This window comes from Mustela erminea, chromosome X (assembly GCF_009829155.1).
Source record: "Mustela erminea isolate mMusErm1 chromosome X, mMusErm1.Pri, whole genome shotgun sequence".
In the NCBI taxonomy this organism is placed as follows: domain Eukaryota; kingdom Metazoa; phylum Chordata; class Mammalia; order Carnivora; family Mustelidae; genus Mustela; species Mustela erminea.
Genome location: NC_045635.1, coordinates 793,003 through 817,742, shown reverse-complemented (window position 1 = coordinate 817,742; position 24,740 = coordinate 793,003). Strand labels below are relative to the sequence as shown.

The following is a 24,740-nucleotide window of genomic DNA, read 5'->3' as shown; positions in this document are numbered from 1 at the left end:
GTTTCCACGTCCCCACTCCGCAGAGTTCCCAAATGGGCAACGCGTCTGCCCAGCCTTCGGAAGGCATCGCTGGAGACTTTCTGTTAATGGCTCAGGTGCTGCAGGGCCGTCCCGAGGCAGCCGCTGCCCCAGGAACCGGCCCTAGGAGCTCCAGGGTCTGTCCGTGCCCACAGCTGGAATCCCAGTCAGGCCGCCATCATGCGCCCACTGGCCCCCCACTCTGCTTGGTTTTTTATTTTATTTTAATTGTTTAGCAGCCAAGTCCATGTTCCTGGGATTGTCATGACATGTCGCGTCTTCAGTGCAGCTCGGATGCTGTGTGGCGGTCGGGGTCCCTGTCCAGGGAGTCAGGTCCTCTGCAAGTGCCCCCCTGGGTCCGAGGCGGCCTGGGGGTCGGAGGCTGGATCCCTTGGGGCAGCGGGGCTCGACCGTGCAGGCGGCCAGGGTAGCCGCCAGGAGGGGCGTGAGGAAGCTCGGTGGGAAGCTTCCAGGCAGCTGCTGGAGACCCGAGTGTCCACAGGACGCTGAGCCCTACCCTGCAGCTGCAGCTCCTCCTGAGCCCGACCCCTAACAGAGACGAGCCCGAGGGGGCATGTCCGGCATCAGCCACTCTCCCCCCGGCCCGGCCACGTGCCCCTCGCAAGATCTGAGCAAAGCCCCCCATAGGGCAGAACCTCAGGCGTCCGTCCGTGACTCGAGGACAGAGACCCCTGCTTCTCTGGGGGGCTGGGTCGGGTCTCCCCACGTCTCTGCCGACGGACCCCCCCCACCTGCAACGTGGTGCCGTGAGCGTCTCTCCCACGGAGAACCACAGCCCGTCCGTGCCCCGGAGCCCGCCGGGCAGGAGTCCTGTATTCCGAGGACGCCCACCTGCCTCACTTTCGTTTTCACTTCCCGCTTCCCCAAACGACCTCGTGCCGTCGACCGCAGCGACCTGTGTGGATGGCCGGGCTGTGCAGGGTCTGTTTAAGGACAGGAGCCTTGGGATGAACCTTTATTTTCCCTCAAAACCTATTCCTGACACACGACTTTGTCCCCCCAAATGTGCCCACCTGTGTCTCACCGTAGAACTATTTTATTTCCCCCGGAGTCAGAAATACAGAAATCAGGAAGGAAACGCCCGTCCGACGCGTACAGCGGCCCCGGTGTGGACGCCAGCACGAAGCCAGAAAGCCTGGGTTTTGGGTGCCTGTGCTGCTGGGTTTTGGGTAGCGGTGGTGGGGGTCGGGGGAGACATCGTCCCCAGACGTGAGCGTGCGGCGCTCCTGCGCGACATTTTCCAGGGAGGCGGGGGACGCGGGGAGAGGCTGAAGCCACGCAGGTCACGACAGGTCCTCCACGATGAGGATGTCCTCGGGCTCCCGGGAGTTCGGCGGCCGGTGGCCCTCGTCCCAGGACACCTGGGAGACAGAAGTCGGGCAGCATTGAGGGCACCCACGTGCGAGACCCTCGTGGTGCCGCCCAGAAAGTGCCCGTGCGGAGCTGCATGGTTCGCCGTGGCCGAAGGGTGGACACCCTCTCCCTCCAGTGCATGTGGGGGCAGGTCACTAAGCCACGAACGGAGCCGAGCTCTGCCACCTGCTGCGCCGCGGACGGACCCTGGAAGCACCATGCTCTGGGTGAGGACAGGCCAGAACCCGTATCATGGGACCGCCAGATCCAAAATGTCCAGGACAGGCAAATCCACAGGCAGAACGTGGGCGCGTGCTCGCTGGGACTGTGGAGGGGACCCATCACGTGGACGGGGTGTCCTCTGGGAGGTGCAAAGGCTCAGGGGACCAACAGAGGGGGCGTCAGAGTCCCCCTTGGAGGACGCGGCTCCTTCCAGCCTGGACGGTGGTGGCCGTGGGGGGCCCGGTGGATGACTGCTTCAGGACTCAGGGAGGCCCCCCCACCAGTATAAGAGAGGGTAACCCCAGCCAGCCTGAGCCTGAAAATCGTGTTTCTAGCCCGGACCTTATGAGGTGGGGGGTCCCTTTGTGCCGACTAGGAAATAGGAATCCTGACAGCCCCCTGCCGGCTGTTCTGGGCTCTCAGACGAGCGCCATTTCCTAGACCATGTGTTACAGGACGGGGTCCCGCAAGGGGCCTGGGGATCACCTGTGCCAGCCACAGTGTGGGCTGTGGACAGGACCCCGAGAAGTGGGGCTGGTCCCCTAACTCAACAAGGCCTTCCCACTGGAATGTTGAGACCCACGGCAAAGCCCCCTGCAAAAGCCACGACCTCACCCCAATTTTTTCCATGAACCCTCAACCCCGCCGGGAGGGCACCCAGGCCTCGTGGAAGCTCCAGGGGGAGCCCCAGGGGGTGGGCTTCCCAAGGAAACAGCCTCCAGTCCGAACTAGAGCCCCTGTGCTGGGGGCGTCCCTCGGCTCATCATCGGGCAGCATGTGGGGCTGACGCTCAAGGAGGGTCAGAAGGGGCAGCGGTGCCATCCTGGGGAGGGTCCATCACCCCAGAGCCAGCGGCAACCCCAGGGAACCATGGTCAGGGGTTGAGTGGTAGCCCCCCAGATCCCACGTCCATCCAGAATCGCGAGAGATAGCTCTATGTGCAAATAGGATCTGTACCCATGTAATAGGTTCGGGGTCTCCTGATGAGGCTGTCTGACTGTGGAGAGAGAGACCAGCACTCCCCCTGCCTGAGCACCGGCCTGGCATTTCCCGCAGGGAAACAGGGTCACCCCACGTCCCCTGCTCCAGGGGCGGCTTCTGTCTTACACCCCAAATTGTGGCTTTTGTGGTTGAGGTTCCCTTCCCGGGAGGATGGACTTTGTGCTGAAGGCAGCTGGACCCCCATGCCTCTCGCCTCCCTCGGAATTGCACGCCAGCGTTGGGGAGCACAGGAGACCCCTGCCCAACCACGCCGCACCCCTGGGAGCAGCCCCGGCCTCCGGACTGGGAACCCGGAACGGCCGCACCTACCTCTGGGGAGAATAGGGTCCCGGTGAGTTCCTTCTTCACCTGTGGGATGCGGGGGAACAGACTGTACCTGCAGTGGAGGGGGATACCGTGAAGGACCCGGCGAGCCGGGCATGCACCCTGCAGCCCCGGCCCCCTAACCCCTCCTACAGAAACTCCGCGCGCACTGCAGCCGCCAGACCCGGTTTGTACGGACCGGACCGACCTCGCGCTGTGGCCATGTGGCCCCGGACAGCGTGGCTGGCGCAGTGGGAGACGCCCCACCCTCGCCCCATGGACAGTGACTCCGCCTTCCTCGCCAGCCCTCAGCAACCTGCCATCCGAGCCTGGACTCTGCATTCGCCCTCCCCTGGCCATTCCACGTGCTCCGGGGTCGTGCACCGGGGTGGGAAGGGCGGGGGGAGGGCAGTCCTGGGTCCAGGGTTGGGGGCTCACCATTTGCAGAAGCACACGAGGACCAGCGCGGGCACTGCCGTGGCCGCCACCAGCACCCCGACCAGGGCACGGGGGAAGTCCTCCTCTGGGAGGCCTGGTAGGGGACAGAGGCAGAGGGTCAGGAGGGCGCGCGCACGCGGGAGTGGGTGGTCAGCTTTGCGCGCACGCGCGCCCCCACCCTCAACCCCCGGGAGGATTAAGGAGGGGGTTGCTGGGGGAGGCAGGGCTACAGCCGAGGAAGACAGGGCTTCTAGAGGCGGCGGAAGGCCGGCGGGGGACTATGCACCCTCCCTCAGGTCCTGTGCCCATGCCGCCCCCGACCCGGCGGTCCCCGCCCGTCTCCTCCACACCCTACTCCTGAGAGACCGTCCACCATAGGCATTTGCGCAAGGACACAACTAGTACCACGCAACGCATTCCTTCTGGTGGACGTTCACTTTCAACACGGTGCTACGTAGCCAAAGGAATGAATGCGTAACTGTGAAACTCCAGGAGGGGACAGGGGTGTGTTCTCTACTGCCCTGGAGGCTCTCCTTGGGGAACCCTGATGTGACCTGGGCGGTCTGTGCAGCTTCGGGAGAGCCGTGAACCTGTTCTCTGGAAAGAAGGAGCCCCACACTTGCGTCCGGGGGTCCTCTGGGAGACGGCATCCAGCTGGAGCATACTTTGAGCTCCTGCCCTGGCGCTCCCCCAAACGGATGTGTGGGACTCCTCGAAGGATGTCCCCACGGACCCCTGTACAATGGGGTTTCCGCCACCCCTGCAAGGAAGTACGCTGAGAGGCCGGGTGAGGGACACCCCCGCACCCTCCTGCCAGGCCCCCAGAGCGCCGCCAGAGCTCCATTTCCGTTTCCTGCCGCCAGCGCTACCGCATGATGAGAGCAGTCACGGTGCAAACCACAAGCTCTGGGATACTCCTCACTGACCCCATAAAGGAGGGGGGTGAAGGGGCACCCGGGGAGACGGGGGCAGAGCTCCCCGGGCCCTGGCTGACCCTTCTGGGGAAGGGGACACTGCTGGGTTGGGGCATGGCCGGCATCTGGGGCTTTCCAGAACCTGAGCGGGGCTAAGGGAACAGTAGCCCACGGGGGCTGGGGCCCTGTGGTTCATTCTTGGGGTCGCCCTCCTAGGGTGACCGCAGGAGCTCGGGAGGGGGCGCACAGCAGCAGGACACACTAAAGGTGGTGTGTTTCGGCAGAGAGCTAGTAGGGCCTGCCCCGAGCCCCCTCCGCTGGGAGGGGCGCCTGTGTGCTCAAAGCATCCCTGAAAAGATGCGTGCGCCCTAACCCCAAAACGTGGCAACGGGACCTTATGGGAACAGGACCATCTCAGGAGTGGTGAAGTGAGGGGTCCCAGATGAGCTCGCCCTGGACGCAACCGCAGGTGTCCTGGTAAGACCCCGAAGAGGAGCCGCGCAGGGGGACCCCGACCAATATCCGTCCGCGGCGCACGGGGAGTCGGGCGCTCACCGAGACGCAGCGTCGGGCTCCACTCGCTCCACAGCTTGTTATGCAGATAGCGCACCCTCAGCCGGAGCGTGGTGTCCGGCCTGACGGCAGAACGCGGCACCACGTACACATTCGAATCTTGCCCCCTCTGGAAAACCTTGAAGAGAAGAGGGCAACGTTTGGGACCAGCGTTGGTGACGCGGGAGGGTCCCCTGGAGTCTGAGCGTTGGGGTCCGTGCCTGAGGCCCAGGACATCCGCGCATCTCTCTAGCCCCAAGCAGGGACCCTAAGGGGCTCTCCCGTGGGAAGGTGGACTCCACGCCTGTGACGCACTCCCTGAGCTACGCTCACCGCTCGCGCAGAGTCCCCACGCCCTCAGGGCCTGACCAGCAGTTACTGCAAATCTGCACACTGACAGCCAAGGGTGGGTGCGTGGACAGGGCCCCCACCTGGCTCCTGCTTTCTGGGGGCACAGCTGGACTCAATGCGACAGCGCTGGCCGGGCTCCAGGGGTCTGCCATCCCCTCCCGCCCTTCCCTGGGGCCCAAATGAGGCCAGTTCTGAGATAGGGCTCACGTGTCCCTCTGCATGACGACCACCTCTGCGTCCACCGCACAGAGCATGTGCCGGTCTGGAGAGACCAGCAGAGTAAGACTGACCGGAACACTAGGCGGTCAGCGGGGAGAAGGAGGCCCAGCCTGCAGGTCCTCGGGGGCAGGGATGCGTGTCCTCACCCGCCATGACCCCCGGCAAATCCCTGTGTCCTTCAGCCCCGTCCTGGGGCTGGAGTGGAGTGGAAGGCACAGAGTCTTCGCCTGCTGCTTCCTCCAGGGGCCCTGGTGTTTCTTTGTAGCGTAGATTAGAAGATGGACAGTGACCCAAGTTTGCACACCCCGGAAACCCCAGGACATGTTCTTCGCTGTTTCTGTTGCCTGGAAGAACCCAGTTTCTTCTCACACGTCCGTGATGAACTATCTTGCCTTCATCAGCTGTGCGGCTCCTTTTGGACCCTGAGACCCATGCTCCTCGCCCCCTCGGCCACAACAGCCCTGGGGCAGGTACTGGACGGGCCCCAGCATGGACTCAGGGAGCTTCCAGGCCAGCCCATGCAGACAAAAGCTGAGGGCAACAGCAGGGATACCCCCAGTCCCCAAGGAGAGCCCCCAAGGCAGCGAGAAGCCATACATGTTGCTTGTCCAATGTCCGTGGTGCACCAGGTCTCCTATGTCATCCGAGTCGCCAATGGGGCCCAGACAGGACACCTGTCTCCCCAAGGCCGGCCTCCAGGGACGCCTTCGGACTGCACCCAACCCTCTTTGCACTCGTCCCGGCCGCTGCCAGTGTGGTCCACGGGCAGCATCCCGCCGGCGGCACCGGCACCGCGTGGGAGCAGGTGATGCCTGCAGGAACCCAGGTGAAGGATGAGACAGATTCTGAGACGTGGGGGGTTCCTGCTGCCCTTGAGAGCATACACGGGGATGCTCGTCTCTGTGTGAGTGCCCTGGGGCGACAGGGACCAACGACCACATCCGCCACAGCTCAAAACCACAGACAACTATCCTCCCCCAGCTCTGGAGTCCAGAAGCCCCTCCTGAGGCTCTAGGGGAGGCTCCTTCCTGTCTCTTCCAGCTTCTGGGGCTCCCGGCGTCCCTGGGCTGGTGGTCACATCCCGCCCATCTCTGCCTCTGTCTTCCCGTGGCTCCTCCTCTGTGTCTGTGTCTCCTCTTCTGTCTCTTACAAGGACACTTGTCTTGGATTTAGGGCCACCCTCATCTAAGATCCTTCCATTTTATTTGCAAAGACGCTGTTTCTAAACCAGACCCTGTTCTGAGCATTTGGACAGACATGAGTTTTTGCAGGACGGTGTTCAATGCACGACGAACTTTCAACTGAAAAGGCTCGAGGCGTTGCATCTGGAAGAAGACGGTTGCTCTGTCCATGGGGTAGACGATGACCCGTGACTTGAGCTGAGTCAGAGGCTTTCCAGAAAACACAGCTTCTCAGTCTGAGAATAACAGCCTGATGGCCACAAAGGGGCTAATGGGGACCCCACCGCCAAGGTGATTTGTGAACACTGATGCTTGATGATGCTTGGACTCAAGCAAAGGAGGCATAGAGAAAGAAGAGATACTTACGGGGTTTGTCTTGGAAGCGCTGCCCTGTAACAAAAGGGAGGATTGTTAGCATCTGGGGTTTCAGCATTATATGCAAATGTGGGAACCCACCTGGACCCCCAGAACTGGTATGAAGAACCCTTCTCAGAGCTTCCCTTATCTGCCAAAGAGCAGACAACCTGGAATGAGGCATGCCATCAGTTCCCCCTTTGGGGAGACGTTCCCACCTGCCGGAGATCACCTACCTGGAACCAGTGTGAGGTCAGCTGGGCACAGTTCCCTGTGTAAGGTCATCTGTGAGAGGTCACTTACGGGAGGTCCCTCATGGGACGTCACTCATAGGAGCCCCGGGGAGGAAGATTGGGCAGGCAGGGCCGGAAGCCACGGACTCCTGGCCGCTTGCCTCTAGGACTCCGACTCTAACCCAAGACCCACACCCAACCTCGCAAGGGTTGTAAGGACAGAAGGGACACGACCTCATTTCCGGTTTAAAAGAAGCCCACCACTGAGTGGTTCACATCTGGACGCGGCCTGGGGGTAACCTGCAGAGCCCTGAAGTATGTGGAAACTGTGATGTCAAGGACCATGAGGGTGTGGGACGGGGCCGGCAACATTTATTGAGCACCTACTGTGTGCCCAGAACACCCAGCTCTGCCATTGCTGTACACATAATGACAGCATCCTCATGCTCACGGAACCTGCCTCTGTGAGTTATGTGCAAAGGCCCTGAGGTCTGAGGTGCTTGGGACTGAATCCCAGAGTCGCCTTCTGCCCCTGGCTCTGGGCTGGGGGTGCATGTTGAGGCCCCAGGCTACAGGGAAACAGAGATGCTGAGTGTCCTCTGGGAAGTCCCCAATTTCCAGGATTCGGGGACACGTCCAGGTCTCAGGCTGCAGAATCTCCCTGGGCACAGCTGTGCTGAGGGGTCCGGGAGAAGGTGGGCAAGTTGAAGATTCAGGGGAGCTCCCAATGCACCTGTCATGAGACCCCCATTTCCAACCCATTTTCACATTTTGTTTCCAAAAAGGCCGAGAAAGGGGCTGCATCCTGTTAGGGTCTCAACTCTGATATTCTAGAAAAGGCAGCTAATGGGAACGGTGATGGGCCGAGTGTGCATGTGAGGACAAGAGAGGTGTGGCGGGTGCCCCTTGACCTTCCCCTCAATTCTGTTACAAACCTAAAGTGACTCAAAAAAATAAGCTATTTCAGGGCTCCCAGGCTGGCTCAGGCAGAGGACCGTGCAACCCTTGGTCTTGGGATCCCGACTTCGAGTCCCACATTTTGCATAGAGATTAGTTTAAAAAAAAATAAAACTAAAGAAGTGGATTTCATGGAGGGAAAAAAAAGGAATAAACCACCGGTGTAGGGTATAGGGCACAGGAGGTCCCAGGGAACAACTCTCGGGAGCAGAGTCTCTGGTCTGTGAGCCAGGATTGAGCTCTGCATGAGCAGACGGGACCGAGCACGGTTTGTAGTTCCCTCGCCGAGGTCGGGGGCTCGTACCGGTCTCTGGATGTCCAGCTCATAATACAAGACTTGAGTCGAAAGCTCGTATCTCATCTCGGGGTTCTCCCACCGGATAATGTGATGCGATGTGTTGTGGGCGATCGTGATGTTTGTTGGGGGGTCGTACTTTTCTACGGAAAATAAAACAGAAACAACAACAAAAATCCTTGCAAACATCCAGGGGGCGGTTGTGGAGGGGGCTTCCGGCGGATTGCACCTCTGTAGGAAATTGTGCTATATTTCTTTTTCTGCAGGGAAAAAATAAAAACGAAAAAACACAGAAACAGAAGGTGAACTGGGCTTGGAAAGGGAGGGCTCAAGCCAGCTGATGGTGCATGAAGGGGACTGTCCCCTCCGTGGTGCCGGCCCCCCCTCCTGGTTGAGTACCCACCCTCTGTGTCTCTGCTGCAGATTGCCGGGACCCCAGGTAAGGACGCCCGCAGATAAGCATGTCCTGCTTCTCTGTGCCTCATCTCTGGGACACCCTACAATGCTGGGGACCTCAGTCACCCAGAATCTGCATGCGCACACCGAAGCAGGTTGACCGTTTGTCGTCTTAAAAGCATCCAAGCTCTCGGCTGAGTCAAACATGCCAACCAATCCACCAGACGGTTTGTGTAGAACCAGACGCCGTACGGACATGGCTTGAGGACCCCCTTCCTTCGATGCAAGATACAGATGATGCTCCAGGTTATTCGCAGAAATCCGCAGAGTGGGCGAAAATTAAAATACAAATGGGGACCACCCCACGGGCATACACCTGTATGATGCTGAGCACGGCAAAGCTCTGTGTTCTGGTTTCTGCTCCCGGATTGCAAACCAGCGCCTGTTCTGTGGCCTGTGGAGTGCGGTGTTGTTCCCGCTTTTGTGCTTTGGGTTGGCGATGTCACCGTTTGAAACGGCCCCCAAGCGTGCAGTTGGGGTGTTGTCTGATTTGCACAAAAGGGGACTGGCACGTCATCTCCAAAACAGTACACTTTGGCACAAGGGTTATTTGGAACCACAGGCAACCGAGAGTCGTGGATCCAGAAAGAAGACTTTCTGGAGCTTTCCTTATCGCACTAAAACCAGAAACTTCTGAGAAAGTAAGATTGCCACAAATCCCGTCTCTGGGGAAGTTTTCTGTCCGTGAAAGTCAGCACCAAATCGTATCTGCACCAAAAAACCTCACTAATACAATCCTCTCTCCCACTACTTTCCGTATATATTTACGACTTCTAAAAGCACAAGTCCGTTTTCGTTTAAATCCATAGTTAATTGATTTTTATTAAAATGGTATATAAGTAAAATATTTAAAAAAATATTTCTAAGTCCCTGACTCTAACCACTTCCTTGGGACATTTTCCTTTATTTTCTGTGAAGCCCTTCCCCATGCATATCAAACTTAAAAATTAAAATTAAAATTAAGTAAACTTAAAACTTAAAATTAAAATTGAAATAAAAAAACTTAAAATTATCAAACTTAAATTAATATTTGTGAGCTTTTCTCCCATTAATAGAGCATCTGTCAGTTTAATTTGCAAGCCCTGCTCACAGTACCTAAGAGGGTCGAGGAAAACTTTTTTCTTCTTTTGCATCCCTACACACAAGAAGGTCACGATGTGACTATTGGAGAAAATACACACATGCGATAAGCATTGTTCAGTCTTGAGGTATAGGGCTGTGGGCATCGGGTGCACCATCAATTCATCAGCAACGTACATTATGTAAGATGTCTTTAAACAGAAACACAGTTATAACACGACGGACCCTGTATTTCCACCCCTTCAGCTGTGATAAGTTGAGTTTTGCAAATTCAGGATTTGCAGGGAATTTACATAAATTAGCAAAAATGGGTACGTGACATGAACACATGCCTTTCCTGCAACCCACCGCAAGGGGACAGTCAGGGCCGCCGAGCCTGTCTGTGTCTCTCTGTTTCCCAGACCTCGAGTGCCGACCTTGGACCTTGCTCAGGCTGGTCCTGAACCCAGGGCCGCGTCCCGCACGGCGAGGGTGCGAGCCCAGATAGGGGAAGCCCGCTCTCCTGGCTCGGGGGCGTGTAGGGGAGAACACAGGTCTCGGGAGGGAGCATCTTACCGATCTTACGGGCTTCAAACGGAACAAAGTCCAAGAACGGGATTGCGGTCTCACTGCTGGTCCCATTCAGTAGGAAGAAGTAATTATCCATACGCTGGGGTTCACCGAGTTCATCGAAATGGCAGCCCACGCGGGTCCCCGTGGGGTCTGTGACGTAATGCACGCACTCCGCCTCATCCTCGTGCCTGTGGTTGCAAAAGGGATGCGGGAAAAGCCTGACTGTGTATCCTTCTGGGCAGACATTATCAGCAAGAAGATCTCCCCAAACCCAGAAAAGCCTCCAAAAAACCCCAAACCAAAACAAACAAACAAACAAAAACGCCGCAAACTGATACAAATTCGTCCCCAAATAAGCACAAAACCAGAAGGGGATATGCGTCCTAGGGAATCGGCCAAGACGTAGCACAGACGGGGACGGATCCTGCCCTTTGCAGGGCGAAGCCATCGCAACCATCTGTGCACGATAAACATCACGAAATTGTGGCTTTGGTCCTCTCTTTAGGACAGGAGGAGGGTTTGCAACCCAGAGCTAGGCGGCCGCCAAGGCGCCGCGTCTCCCTTCCCAGGGTTCTGTGATTTTGTGGCCATTTCCGGGCAGAGCCCCCTGGGGTCCCCCGGCTCTCTGGGCCTCTCCCGCTATGATCCCCGCATAGATCCCCGGCGGTGCAGGGCGGCGTCCGGCTTACAGGGAGGCCCACCAGAAGAGCCGGTAGCAGACGTCGGCTGGGGCTCGGGGGCCGGGTGCCCAGCTGCAGTTCATGAGACGGACGTTGTAGATGAAGCAGGAGAAGTTCACGGCGCCGGAACCTTCCCTACCTGGGACGACACCCAGTGATGCTCTCAGAGGCGGCACCGCCACCAGCAGCCCCCGAGGGGTGACGCGAGTGGGTGCCCACGGCGCTGGGCGGGAGTCGGGGACCCACCCGCTCAGGGGACCTCACCTGGGTTTGCGAAAAGCAAGACTTCCTGGAATTTGGCCCCATCACAGGTGACCCTCACGGTCAGGTTGGCTCCCCTATGCAGCACGCGGTTACGGAAGATGCAGAAGTACGTGCTGTCCTCTCTGACCTGGAAAGGGAACCATCGAGAACCCACACGTCACGCACGCATTCTGGGCTCCCCCGGACCCGACTCGGCCCTGGGAGAGGTCCACAGCCGGGCATCCCCATCCTGGATCAGGTACCCCTCGGACCCCTTTCCAAGCCTGCTGCACACTAGGTCTCGTGCCTGACCTGCCGAGCCCGGTTTTGGCAAAGAATCCTGCTCAAATGATTTTTGAGAATCCCTCCCCCACCTCTGGTCCTCTGATGCTGGGAACAGGTCACCCCAAAGAGGCCACTTGGGTGCAATGATTTTGAGCTGAAAGCAAATTGCACACGCGCGCACACACACACACACACGAAAACTCTTTGCCCTCCTCTGTGCCTAAAACCCGGGCACACGTTTCCTTTTCGGAAGGCGTCCCCACCCCGTGGGTGTAACCAAGAAGGGCAGAGTGAATCCCACTGGCAGAGACGATTGCAGACACCCAACAACCTGGAAATAGATCCCAGTCTGCAGGACAAACTTTGCTGAACCTTTCCACTGGTTCCCCCAAATGATCACGGGCCCCAAGACCTGCAGAAACCTACAGCTTGCCGATAATAACCAGCCCACGGGACCTGCTGAGTGAGACGCCCGGGAAACCGCTCGCCCATGCAGTAACGCAACGAGCTCACAGCTGGCCCAGAATGGCCAGGATCTGAGTCACACCAATGGTGTCCCGGATTCTGTCCTTGCGTCCAGTGCTGCGTAAGGATTATTCCGACCCAGAAGCAACCGAGAACCAGCAGCTACAGAAAGAAACCTTCGTGGAGCTTCCCTGATCGGACTAACAGCAGAAACCTGTAGAAACACACATGACCCGGATCCCCGCTCTCTCTCTGGGGGAAGTTTTAGGACCATGAAGAAGGCAGAAAGTCAGCACCAAGACGGAGCCATACAAACCACCCTACTGACATGAACCGTGTCTTCCAGGAGTGTCCTTCAAATATCTATCTTCCCCCGCAATTTGCTGCCCTTAGCAGCGTCCAACGCTCTTCCTGCCGCTTGTCACATTTGCACCACGTATCTGCTCTTCGTGAAAAACCATATACAAACTCTCAGGTCTAACCACTCCTTTGAGGGCATTTTCTTCTTTCTATCAAGACACCCACGTCGCGCCACCTAAAAATTTTAACAGCACACAGAATGTGCGTGCCTTTTCTCAGTTCTGTCATTTTAATTTGCAGAGCCTCGCGGACCGAACTTAAGAGGGTGGAGAGAAGTGGTGTTGCGCGCCTGCACCACGATACAGTTTTCCCAGTCCTCTGCGTGACTCTGAGGCTCTGCCAAAGGTCAGAGCTGGTGGCCGACACTCTGGCTGGAGCCTCCTTTGTCCTCATTTGGGGGGGATCTTGGTTGATGTGATCAATTGTGAACGCATTTTATTAATGCTCCTGTAGTAACACGGCTGTTTTGTCTTTGGGGGGGAGGCTTTCCGGGTTTGGGGGTTGGATTTTGTGTTTGATTAAGTTTCCCCAAGAAGTGTTACTGGGGATGCAGGGGATTGAGTGGCCACAGTACCCTGGGGGTCGGGGAGGGGCGGTGGGGGCAGTTCAGGGGCGTGAATATCCCTGAGAATCCAGTCAGGCCTGCCCTCCAGCACAGCTTCTGGAAGGGGATTCCGGAAGCATCCAGGATTCTGGAAGCAAGGCCGGGTGACAATGGGGGAGGGGGTTCTGGAGACACTCGGGTGACACTCCCACCAGGCCTGGGACAGGGAGAGGGTTGCCCTTTGAGGTTGTCCTCAAAGAAAATCAATGAGGACCCAAATCGCGAAATGATTCTGCCATAGGAAATAACAGGACAATTTATTTTTTTTTCCTAGATATGACAGTAGGACACGTGCCATTTCTGCCTACAGAAACCCTTTATCGTGAAAAGGTTTTCCTGCACGAAACAAACAAACAGAAACGGTTGCTCGGGAACCCTAAAAGACACACGTATTTTGTAAAAGGGTGATCAGCAAAGACCTAGGGCTGGGGAGGGGGGAAGGGGTCCCCCCAAGCTCCTCGTAAGGGGAACAGCCTAGGAATTAGACAGAGAACAAAGAGCCCCTTTAAAACAGCCAGGCAGGAAAATCTCAGATTTACATAAAAATCGGGTGATTGACGGCCTTAAAACGCCAACCGGGAGGCCACCAGCAGGGGACCCATTCCGAGGTTTTTTGGGGGGAAAATGGTTGAAAAGAAGTTTTAATACTTCAGGACCGGTTTGTGAGCCAGATAGGAGAAAAGCACCTTCTTGAATCACAAGGGCTCACAAAAGGGTCCCAATCATCACCCATCCTGAGGCCAAATACAAATCTTAATATATATATATATATATATATATTTTTTTTTTTTCCTGGTTCCAAAAAGGATAAAATACACCTCCTGCCTCTTTATTAGCATCCATTAGAAAACGGGCAACAGCATGGGTCTCCTGGACGTGTGTGTGAGTCTCTTTTACAGCTGAAGAGGATGCAGCTGGGTTCTGGGGTTCTGGGGTTCTGGTTCCCAGCGGGGTCTGTCAGGGGCCCGGAAGCCTCTGCATCTGAAGCGTCCCATAAGGGGCTCCTGCCTCCTGTCTCTGCAGGAAATTTGCTCCAACATACAATTTCCCACTTGTTGAAAAGATGGGACTTTTAATACAATGAAAATCATAGCAATAATAAAAAAAAATAGAAATAAAAGGTGGGACTTGGATGCTTCCTTCACATCAAGACAGAGAACAGGTGCGTCACGGGTTGTGTCTGGCAGAAAAGGCAGAAAAGACAGAAAAGGCGAGGTCCCTCCTGTCTCTGCCATGACGGAGCAGGAGGCCCGGGAGCCCCTTGGCATCCCGGTTTCCTGCTGATTTCAACCATAGACAGTGTGTTTGCTCCTCAACCCGTGCTGGCCTTCTGGTCGGGCAGGGGATTTTGTCTGACTCATTTACATATTCATACATGTATTTCTGTTTTGCTCTGCACTTTAGCTTTTGACCATTTTTTTAAATTTTAATTTTTTATCGTGGACAAGTAGGCGTAACCACGAAATGGACCGTGTCCTTCCCTCTTAGGCGTGCACGTCAGCGGCGTGGGGCACCTTTGCTATGTGGTGGAAACCTTACGTCTTGTTCCAGAATATCATCACACACATATCCCCTCCCAGTGCCCCCTAACTAGGCCTCATTCACCCCCTTTCCCCAGCCCCTGGCAAACACTAACTTACTTTGTTTTACCACGATTTGTCTATTTGTGCAGCTTCACAGAACTGGGCTGATGGAGCCTTTTGGGTCTGCATTCCCAGACACAGTTTCGAGGTTCATATACATTGTAGCAAAGTTCATATACATTGTAGCAAGGTCTGCACACATTCTAGCAAGGTCTGCGCACATTGTAGCAAGGTTCATATACATTGTAGCAAGGTTTTATACATTGTGCAAGGGCCGTCTACATTGTAGCAAGGGGCATATACATTGTAGCAAGGTTTGTATACATTGTAGCAAGGGCCACACACATTGTAGCAAGGGTTGAATACATTGTAGCAAGGTTTGTATACTTTGTAGCAAGGGTCATATACATTGTAGTAAGGGTCGAGCTGCTTCCCTTTCACAACTGCATGGGAGTATGTATTTTTAATCCTTTTCCCCTTACCGTGGCATCACCGCTGAACACTCCTATGGGGCCAAAATGAGGAACTGGAAAAAATGGGCAAAGCAGCGTCCGCCGGGGCTGTGATGGCAAGCAGCCCCACACGGCGTCTCGTGCTAACTATGGAGCCTAAGCATGGTGACCCATGAGGTCACAAGATTTAAAAAGAACTTGAAAGGAAAAACAGAGCACGTGGAAAAAAAGAAAAAAAAAAAAGTGAGTACAGCAGCATCCTGTTTGTGAAATCCCGGATTCCGTGGGTGCAGGGTGGCCCGGCCAACAAGGAATCGTGGGCATTCACTGCCCACGGGGCCAGTCGGGTGGGATCTGACCAGGAAGGTCCTTATTTACACTCCGATTTCCTCAACTTCAAAACGTAGGAACACAGACTCAGAGCATCACTGACATCTGTTTGTCTGTGCCCAATCTCGTGCTGAAAGGCAGAGGCAGACCCCCGGGGGCTCCTGGGAGGTCTTCACGCTGCAGAGAGACCCCCATCCTGACCCGGAGCTGGGTCTCCCTCAGCGGGGCCTGCTAAGGAGGGAATAAAACCCACAGTCCAGAGATGCCTTCAAGGGTTGACTGAACCCACATCTATTCCGTCTTCCCTGCAAGCATCTCTGGGCAGCCTCACAGAAATCCCAGTGACCAAGTCTGCAGTCATGTTTTCTCAGTCTGCAAAAAAAAAAAAAAAAACAACCCAAATCCAGTCAACTAACTCCCAACTAGAGGAGGAGGCGGAGGAGGAGGAGAAGAAAGAAGGACCCCTACTATTTAAAAAAAAAAAGAATTATGTTTTCCCAAAGGACGTCTTGAGACAGTCGGGAATTAGAAGCACCACGCAGGCCGTTTAAAACAAAAGTGACCCTAGAAGGCAGCCCTCAAGGACACCGGTTCCAGCACCTTCACTTTCCAACCAGCAGGAAGGAGTTGGCCCGCCCCTCCGTTAATCTAAGACATTAGAACCCCTCTCTGCAAAAGAGCTAGCATTTTTTTTTCCCTTTCCTGCAGAAAACCCTCAAAACAAATCTGCTCAGAGCAGGCGGAAGGAAATGAACCAGAGATTAGTAACACGGAAAACACACATAGGCAAAAAACGGACGGCCTTGAAGAACATGTAGAGGGACTCGGTTTTATGTTGCCGGCAGAGCTGGGATCTAAGACCATCTGGAGGATATTTTATTTTATTTTTTAAAAGATTTTTTTTATTTATTTGAGAGAGAGAGTGTGTGAATGCACACAAGCAGGGGGAGAGGCAGAGGGAGATGCAGATTCCTCACTGAGCAGAGAGCCTGATGCGGGACTCCATCCCGGGACCCTGAGACCATGACCTGAGTTGAAGGCACTTGTTTAACTGAGTGAGCCCCCCAGGTGTCCCTCACAGGATATTTAAAAGAAAGAAAGAAAGTAAGTAAGTAAGTAAGAAAGAAAGAACCAGTTTCATTTAAAAATAAAAATTAAAAAAAAAAAGCAAGGCAGCAGTCTGGCTCAGTCAGTGGACTGTGCAACTCTTGGATCATGGGGTCGTGAGTTCGAGTCCCACACTGGGTGCAGACTTACTTAAAAATAAAATCCTTTTTTTTAAAAAGAAATGTAAAGCTATTAAAAAAAAACCCAAAATGTCATGCTCATGCACTAAATTCAGCATTATTATTATTATTTTTTTAACCCCATCAAGATTGTGCTCGATGTGTTTTCATGAGGTCCCTACAGGAGGGGAACCAAAGGGATAATCTCGGCAGAGGTCCAAACACACAAATCTGTGCTAGAGAAAATCTGTGCTAGAGAAAAACAACACGGAGCACAGCAGGCACTTAAATGAATCTCTTCAAGAGGACAAAGACGGTTTTGGCTTTGGGGTTTTGTGGTTGTTGATGTCCATTGTTTTTCACCAACAGGCCGTGTTGTAATTCATACGGAAACACTAAATGTAGGAACGTTTTCTTGAATTTGCAAGGAAAAATGAGATGAAACAGAAAGCCAAGATCATTACAGAGGGGAGGGGCATGCTGGCATTGCTCCTAAATCACAGGACGACATTCAGAAAACCAGATGCTTCCGCCAAACATACTGAATTTGTAAAAAATAATAATAATAATAATAATTACAAAACAAAACAAATAACCCTGGACAGGAAAGCCATTAAATTAATGCCTTCCGTGCACCAACAGCCAACACTTAAAATCGGGAAAAAAAAAAAAAAATTCAGGCAAGCCACAGAACGCGATACAATGCTTAGAAATGACCCCCTCATCAAGGAAGGTCAGCGACCCATTTCCGTTTGTTGCATTATGTTAAAATTTGATTTCATTAGCTTTTAAAAAGCACAGGCACAGGACGATGCCCACAGCTGGGTCTCTGCGACCCCTATGGGGAAACCCTCCTTCCTCCAACTTCCTGCCCCGACCCCGGGGGCCATAAATCCCTGCTCCTAAGGGGTGACCGTAGCAGACTATATCACCTCCCAATAAACCACCTCGGCACCAGGATTATTTGGAGCTGAAGGCAACTGCAAAGACCAGATAGAAGACATGCCAGGTGCAGGACTGGAATCTCCGGAGACAATGCAAGACCCCCTTCAGCCTGCAGATGGCGCCAGAGGAACCCATATAAAAAATCCCAATGGGGAGCCTGGTGGACAGTGGGCTGACCTTGCTCTCAGCTCAGGTCCTGATCTCAGGGTCAGGAGATACAGCCCTGCGTTGGGCCCCACGGTCAGCATAAAATCTGCTTGGGATTCTCTCCCCCTCTCTCTGGGCCTCCCCGCCCCCAAAATAAATCCATAAATCGTTTTTTTTTTTTAAATTCCTGCTAGAAACAGCCATAATGATACAGGGTCCTCCACCCCACAGTCAGGGGTTCGGGAGCACAGCCCACCTGCTCATTCTGGGTTTTGGCTTTTCCCCGGGGAAGCCTGGATTCCCTTTTCATTCTAGAATCGGTTTATGGGGGGATGCCAGCGGGTGTCTCAAGGTACTGTCCTCCCGGAGGGATGGAATGTCGGGGCTGGAAGCGCCCCAGGGGCAGGGTTTGGGGCAGAGGACATGGATCCCTTGCAGCCTCCTGTCTGGAGCACATCCCCACCCGTTGTGGGGAACCCCCACTCTATCCCCAGGAATCCCAAATTATTATAAAGATCATTTTAAGCTGAAGACATTTGGATTCAAGAGATGCAGAAAGAAACATTTTTGAGGAGAGTTTTTGTTTTTTTTTTTATCTGACTAAAAGCAGAAAGTTCTGGAAAATGAAGCTACCATAAATTCCCTCTTTGGAGTGAACGTAACGTCCAGGAAGGACATCGAGGGTAAACCTACCATGAATGCCCTCTTTGGGCAAAGCTTTAGGGCCACTAAAAAGTCAGAAAAACTTCTCAAACTTACATGAACAAGCATGATTCCAAACTTTATCTCTTGTTTGTTTTTTTTTTTTTTCTGGAAAACTCCTTGTTCTAACCGTAGAGAGCTTTACTGTCTCCTTCCTTTTTCATATTGGTTAGGTACATAAAACCTTTTTAGCTATTCATTGAGCTGTTTTTTATAAGCTCCATATGCATGGGAATATATTTTTTCCCCTCCTCTTTATCTGTCTCTCAACATGTTAACTCACAGGCCTCTGGGGACAGAACCTAAGAGGGTGGATGACGAGGTTTTTCCTTCCTGACATCCTTAGAATGAAACTAAGGGAGTGTGTGAACTAGGCGATGAATGAATAAACATAGCCCCCAAACACAAACTGAATCCAGGGGAGCTGTTTTAACATGAAGGGAATGGAGCCCATTTAATGGGCAAATTCACATCTTTCCCCCTCCTGCCTCACTACGGGGAGAAATCAAATGAAGGCATACGCCAAAAAGACAGCTATTCTATTCTCCCTCATATGTGAGACGTAGTGTGTAAGTTTTATTCCCACCATATAGAAGCAGAGTGAAAGAGGTCATCCTATATATGGGATTTGCCCCAGTCCCAAATAGAACACTTGGGCATACGAATCATTCTGAACAGGGGGCACCTGACAAATAGACAGATACAAGAGGGCTTCTCTGCCTCCTTATCTACATAAAAGCAGAACACAAAAGACCTTTTCACAAAGGGTTTTCCCACCTTCTCCTGTGCCGGGAAGATGCGTACCAGCAGCACAGAGATGACACTGCACAGACAGACGTTACTAAAATAACCTGTACTGGCCATTAGTTCACCTACTGATTCCTTAGTCAAGTCCCCACAATTTAGTGGCCCCAGAAGCCAAAATCCCCATTCCTTCATCATGAAATCTCCTCCATTTCTCACTCCTTTAAAAAAATGGCAGGAAATCATCCTAGTCTGACCACTTCTTGGGGTGTTTACGTTGCTTCGGTGACTCTTCATGTATGTAAAAAGTTGAACTGAGAACAAATCTGTACGTCTTTTCCCCTGAAAAATCTGGCATTGGTCACTTTAATTTGCATGTCCCTATCACAGAACCTAAGAGGATGGGGGAAACGTTTTCCTTCCCTGACAAGAGCAATAAGAGTGGAAATCAAGAGCAGGCAGGGGACTCAAGAGTCATTTCACAAGAAAATTCAAGATTTCCAAGGAGCAAAGCTGTAAGGCATGAGCCATGAGCACTCACCTCTGGGGCTTGCGTGGTGGAGAAGCTGGGCATGGTGGGAGAGTTGGGAGGGGTAGATATCATGCATTCCTGCTGACTCACATTCCTTATGTAATTCCAGGTTAACATTCTTTTCCTTGAATCTAGCTGCATGTTGGTAATAGGAGATCTATTGTCTCCTGCTGTAATTAGAAACAAACAAACCAACCACTTAGTAGGAATTAGAACCCCCTCCCCAGGTGATGTCATAGTTACAGGTCAGGGGAGATAATCTGCAAACACCGGGCCTGGATTGTTACGTTTGTTTGTTTACTGAGGCCGAAAATCACGCCCAAAATAAACCATTTCAAAGTGAACAATTCAGGGACATTTATGAGCCCATGAAAAGATGCTCAGAACCATCAGGTATCAGGGGAAGGGATAACAAAACCCTAATGAGAAGTCGCTTCATTCCCGTCAACTTAGCTTTCGTAATAATAATTTGAAAAACACAGAAAATAATTTGAAAAATACGAGGTAGTTTGCCTGGGTGGCTCAGTGGTTAAGCATCTGCCCTCGCCTCAGGTCATGATCCCAGGGTCCAGGGATTGAGTCCCACATTGGGCTCCCTGCTCAACGGGGACTCTTCCTCTCCCTCGGCCTCTCCCCAGTGGCCTGTGCGTTCTCTCTCTCTCTCTCGCTCCCTCTCTAAAATAAATAAATAAACAAATAAATATAATATATATAATATAATATACATTATATATAATATATTTGTATATAATATATAGTATATAATAAATAAATAAAATAAAATATGATAAAAATAAAATAAATACAGTATAATAAATAAAATATTTTTAAAAAATAAAGGAAAATACAAGCCAGCTATTGTCATAATTTGAAAAATAAAGAAAACAATTTGAGAAATACACAAGTTAACTATAGTAATGATGAGAAAAATGCGCAAAATAATTTGAAAAGTACAAGTTCACTATAACAATAATATGAAAAATAAAGAAAATAATTTGAAAAGTATGGAGAAGTTGGCTGTAGCAACAATAATTTGAAAAACAAAAATGATTTGAAAAATACACTAAATTTAACTGTAGTAATAATATTTTGAAAAACACAGATGGTACAGAAAATAATTTGAAAAATATGGACAAGTTAGCTATAGCAACAGTAATTTGAAAAATACAGAAAATAATTCCAAAAGAACAAGTTAGCTAAGTAACAATGTGAAAAAGAAAATAGCTTGAAAAATACAGAAAATAATTTGAAAAATACAGAGGTTAGGTATAGCAATAATAATTTGAAAAATACAGACAACTTAGCTATAGTAGTAAAATCTGAAAAATACAGAAAATAACTTGAACAATACAGAAAATAACTTGAACAATATAGACAAGTTAGGTATAGCAATAATAATTTGAAAAAATACAGCCATGGGGCGCCTGGGTGGCTTAGTGGGTTGAGCCTCTGCCTTCAGCTCAGGTCATGATCCCGGGGTCCTGGGATCGAGCCCCGCATCAGGCTCTCTGCTCAGCGAGGAGCCTGCTTCCCCCTCTCTCTCTGCCTGCCTCTCTGCCTACTTGTGATCTCTCTGTGTCAAATAAATAAATAAAATCTTTAAAAAAAAAAGAAAAAATAAAAAATACAGACAATGTAGCTATAGTAGCAATAATTTGAAAAGTACAGAAAATAATTTGAAAAATACAGACACGTTAGCTATAGGAATAATAATTTGAAAAATACAGAAACTGATTCTTAAAACATAAAGAAATAAAAATTTAAAAATCTTAAATACAGAAAAAGGTTTAAATACAGGAAAAAAACTTTTAATACAGAAAAAAAAATTACAGAAAGTATTTAAAGTCAAAGGGTAGGTTGTGGAGACATTAGGACCCCGTAAACCTTCTGGGAGGGAATGCAAAGTGGGGCCTTCCTGTGTCAATCTAATTGAGGAGCTTCTGTCCCGTGCCTTCTGGGTGGGCTTTGACTCTTGGGGTGGGGCAGGGAGTGGAGGACCTGAGGCGTCACCTGGACCAGGAAGGAACCCGCCACAGGGGAGGACAAGTAGAAACTAACCATGAGGACTTTAATTCTCCCTGTTGGGAAACAAACAAACAAACAAACAAACAAACAAAAAACCAGCACGAAGAACCAATTTGCAGCATCAGAGCCAAGAATACAGAATGGAGGGAATGCAGAGTCTCTCCAAAAAATGGTGGGAAAAGCCGTCAGTCACTTGCCAAAGAGTGAAGCCACAGCACTAACCAGGTTCACCAAAAAAAATGAACTCAAACTGGATTCAAGCCTTGAAAGTGCAACCTGAAACCACAAAACTCCTAGGCAAGAAAAAAAATAAAAACGTAAAGCCAAGTTGGAAACTTCCTTGACGACGGTCTAAGTAATAATTTTTTTTTTTTTTTTTTACTTGACCCCAAAAACAAAGGCCACAAAAGTACAAAGTAGAACATGGCCCTTCCCAGAGGGGCTTTGCAAGCATCAAAATTCCAGAATGTCTGGGCTCGGATCTGGAGCATCTGTGAAATGTGGTCGTCCGAGGGGTGAACGCCCGTCCTCAGCCTCGGGGGAGGAGAGATGCCCAACGTCCCCAGGACCCGAGCATCCAACCAGGGGATATTTTTCTCCCTGTGTCTGAGCCATCTTTCCTGGGCCACCTGCCTACGATTTCTACATTTTCTTGCACCTTTGGGGACAGGGTTTGTGGATTGGCAGATTTTTTTTTTGTTTTTAAAACGTATACTTTTAAAGATTTTTTCTTTCTTTCTTTTCTTTTGTTTTTACTATTTTATTTATTTGTCAGAGAGAAAGAGAGACAGAGCACAAGCAGGGGGACCAGCAGAGGCAGAAGGAGAAGCAGGCTCCCCGCTGAGCAAGGAGCCCCATGGGGGACTCCATTCCACGACCCTGGGATCATGACCTGAGCCAAAATCAAAAGTTGGACGCTTCACTGACCGAGCCACCCAGGCGTCCAAAATTGTTGCATTTTAATAATTCCCCCCCCCCCCCAGGACAGGCAGAAGGTCTGACACTTGAGTTGGGTTTGACTGACCTTTCAGTCCCTGATTCTGCCAGAGGTTAAACAACCACTTATAGGTTGATTTGCAAAAGGACCTCTTCCCCTACCAGGGTGGAGGGTTGGAGGGGAGATACCTCAGGTCTGGTGGAGGGATGTTTGTCCCCTTCTGGCGTGGGTGTATGGTAGTTTCACCCCACCCGGACCCTGGCGTTGGAGCCCTTGCCTGTACCTACCCAGCTGTGCTCGTCCGCAGCACGCCGAGTTCAGGAGCACCAGAAAGCTCACAAGACCCAGCATGGTCGCCATGCACCAGCCCCAACACTGTACCTACACAGGAGGAGAACCCAGGTCAGAGGTCAGATTCCAAGCTGGAACCCCCCCCCCATCACCGTCAGGGGAGTCAGCGATAATGAGCCTTTACAGAACATGCAGGAGCTCTTGGGGTGCATCCCGTGACCTTATTTGGCCAGCAGTGCCCCATCCCAGTACTGTGTGGGGCCACCATCCTATTCCCACACCCCTGGTTCCCTGCAAAATCACGGCACCTCTGAAACTCTGCTGGAATCCCCCCAAAGCATCAGTACGTTCAACATGCTTCCTTGATGACCACTTTCTGCAAGCTGGAATTGAAGCAACTTTCCCCACCAGGCATGATTTTCCTCACCCCACTGTCCCTGGCCATTGCTGGTCCAGCCCACATTCCTGCTGCTGAGATGCTTGTGTGGGGAACCATTCCAAACCCCTGAGCTACTGTCGGGATTATTTTAGGCTGCTTCTCTTGTGCAGGGTGGCTGAGGGCAGCAATGGCCTGCAGTAAAGAAGAAGGAATATGTGGTGAGGATACTGGTCCCCAGCAGCCACTTTGGGGTATGAGGCAACTCTGTCTGGCCCTGAGCCAAGCCCCCCGGGCTACCATTTCCCTATACAACAAAGGTCCCAGCAGGCAGGAACATTCCTGGCAGCATTGTTAGGGACTGACCATGGTTCACAAGGAGCTCATATGCCTTGGAGTCCATGTGATGAGTCCTGAGTTTAAAAGCCATCTGGAAGCGGGCAGCAAGTTGGGGAGCTGGTTGTGTTGCAGAGGCCAAAAAAAGCGATGGAATTTTCTGATGGAAGGTCTTTCTGTGTCTGGTGATTGCCTGGGCAGGGTTTGGTATCTTTGAGTGATTTTTTTTTTTAAGATTTTATTTATTTATTTGACAGAGAGAGATCACAAGTAGGCAGAGAGGCAGGCAGAGAGAGAGAGGAGGAAGCAGGCTCCCTGCCGAGCAGAGAGCCCCATGTGGGACTCGATCCCAGGACCCTGGGATCATGACCTGAGCCGAAGGCAGCGGCTTAACCCACTGAGCCACCCAGGCGCCCCTGAGTGATTTTTTTCTAATAGTTCTTCATCAGTGCAGATCAACAAGGGCTGGACACAAAGACAGGGCATGGCCTCAGTGGCTGAATGGACATTACCAGGAGTGAGGCCACAGGTCACCTGGCTGGGATGGAAAATCTTTTTTAAAAAAAATCATCATTATCATTATTACTATTTAGAGAGAAGGGCGGGGTGGGGGAAAAGCAGAGAGAGAGAATTGCAAGCAGACTTTCTGCTGAGCACAGAGCCCAATGAAGGGCTCGATCTCACGACCCTGAGATCACGACCTGAGCTGAAATCAGGAGCAGGACGTTTCATCAGCTGAGCTGCCCACGTGCTCCAAGGATGAAGTGTCTTTGTAGAAAGAACCGATATGAGCCTGGAGGCCACCAGAGAGTCAGAGTGCAAAACCCCTCAGGCCATCAGAGTGTTTTAGCCTCTTTCCAACCTCCAGGGATGCCAGATGTTTATCTTTCTACCCGGGGGGAGCAGGTCTAGTCCTTTCTGCTCTGTGTCTCATTAGTGAGCGAGAAGTCTTCCTACATAGGACAGACCTAGGACG

At 52.1% G+C, this 24,740-nt stretch overlaps 1 protein-coding gene across 1 annotated transcript; it reads right to left on the bottom strand.

Moving 5' to 3' along the window:
• Window positions 1-1,059: 1,059 nt before the first annotated feature.
• Window positions 1,060-24,049, bottom strand: LOC116583626 (granulocyte-macrophage colony-stimulating factor receptor subunit alpha-like). The gene is given in 13 exon segments (XM_032331719.1): window positions 1,060-1,204; window positions 1,207-1,599; window positions 2,926-2,992; window positions 3,358-3,451; window positions 4,827-4,962; window positions 6,941-6,964; window positions 8,423-8,556; window positions 10,505-10,689; window positions 11,191-11,320; window positions 11,446-11,572; window positions 19,809-19,973; window positions 23,048-23,142; window positions 23,795-24,049. Coding segments are annotated over 13 exon segments (1,713 nt in total). The 5' UTR covers window positions 23,859-24,049; the 3' UTR covers window positions 1,060-1,105.
• Between the last annotated feature and the right edge of the window lie 691 nt (window positions 24,050-24,740).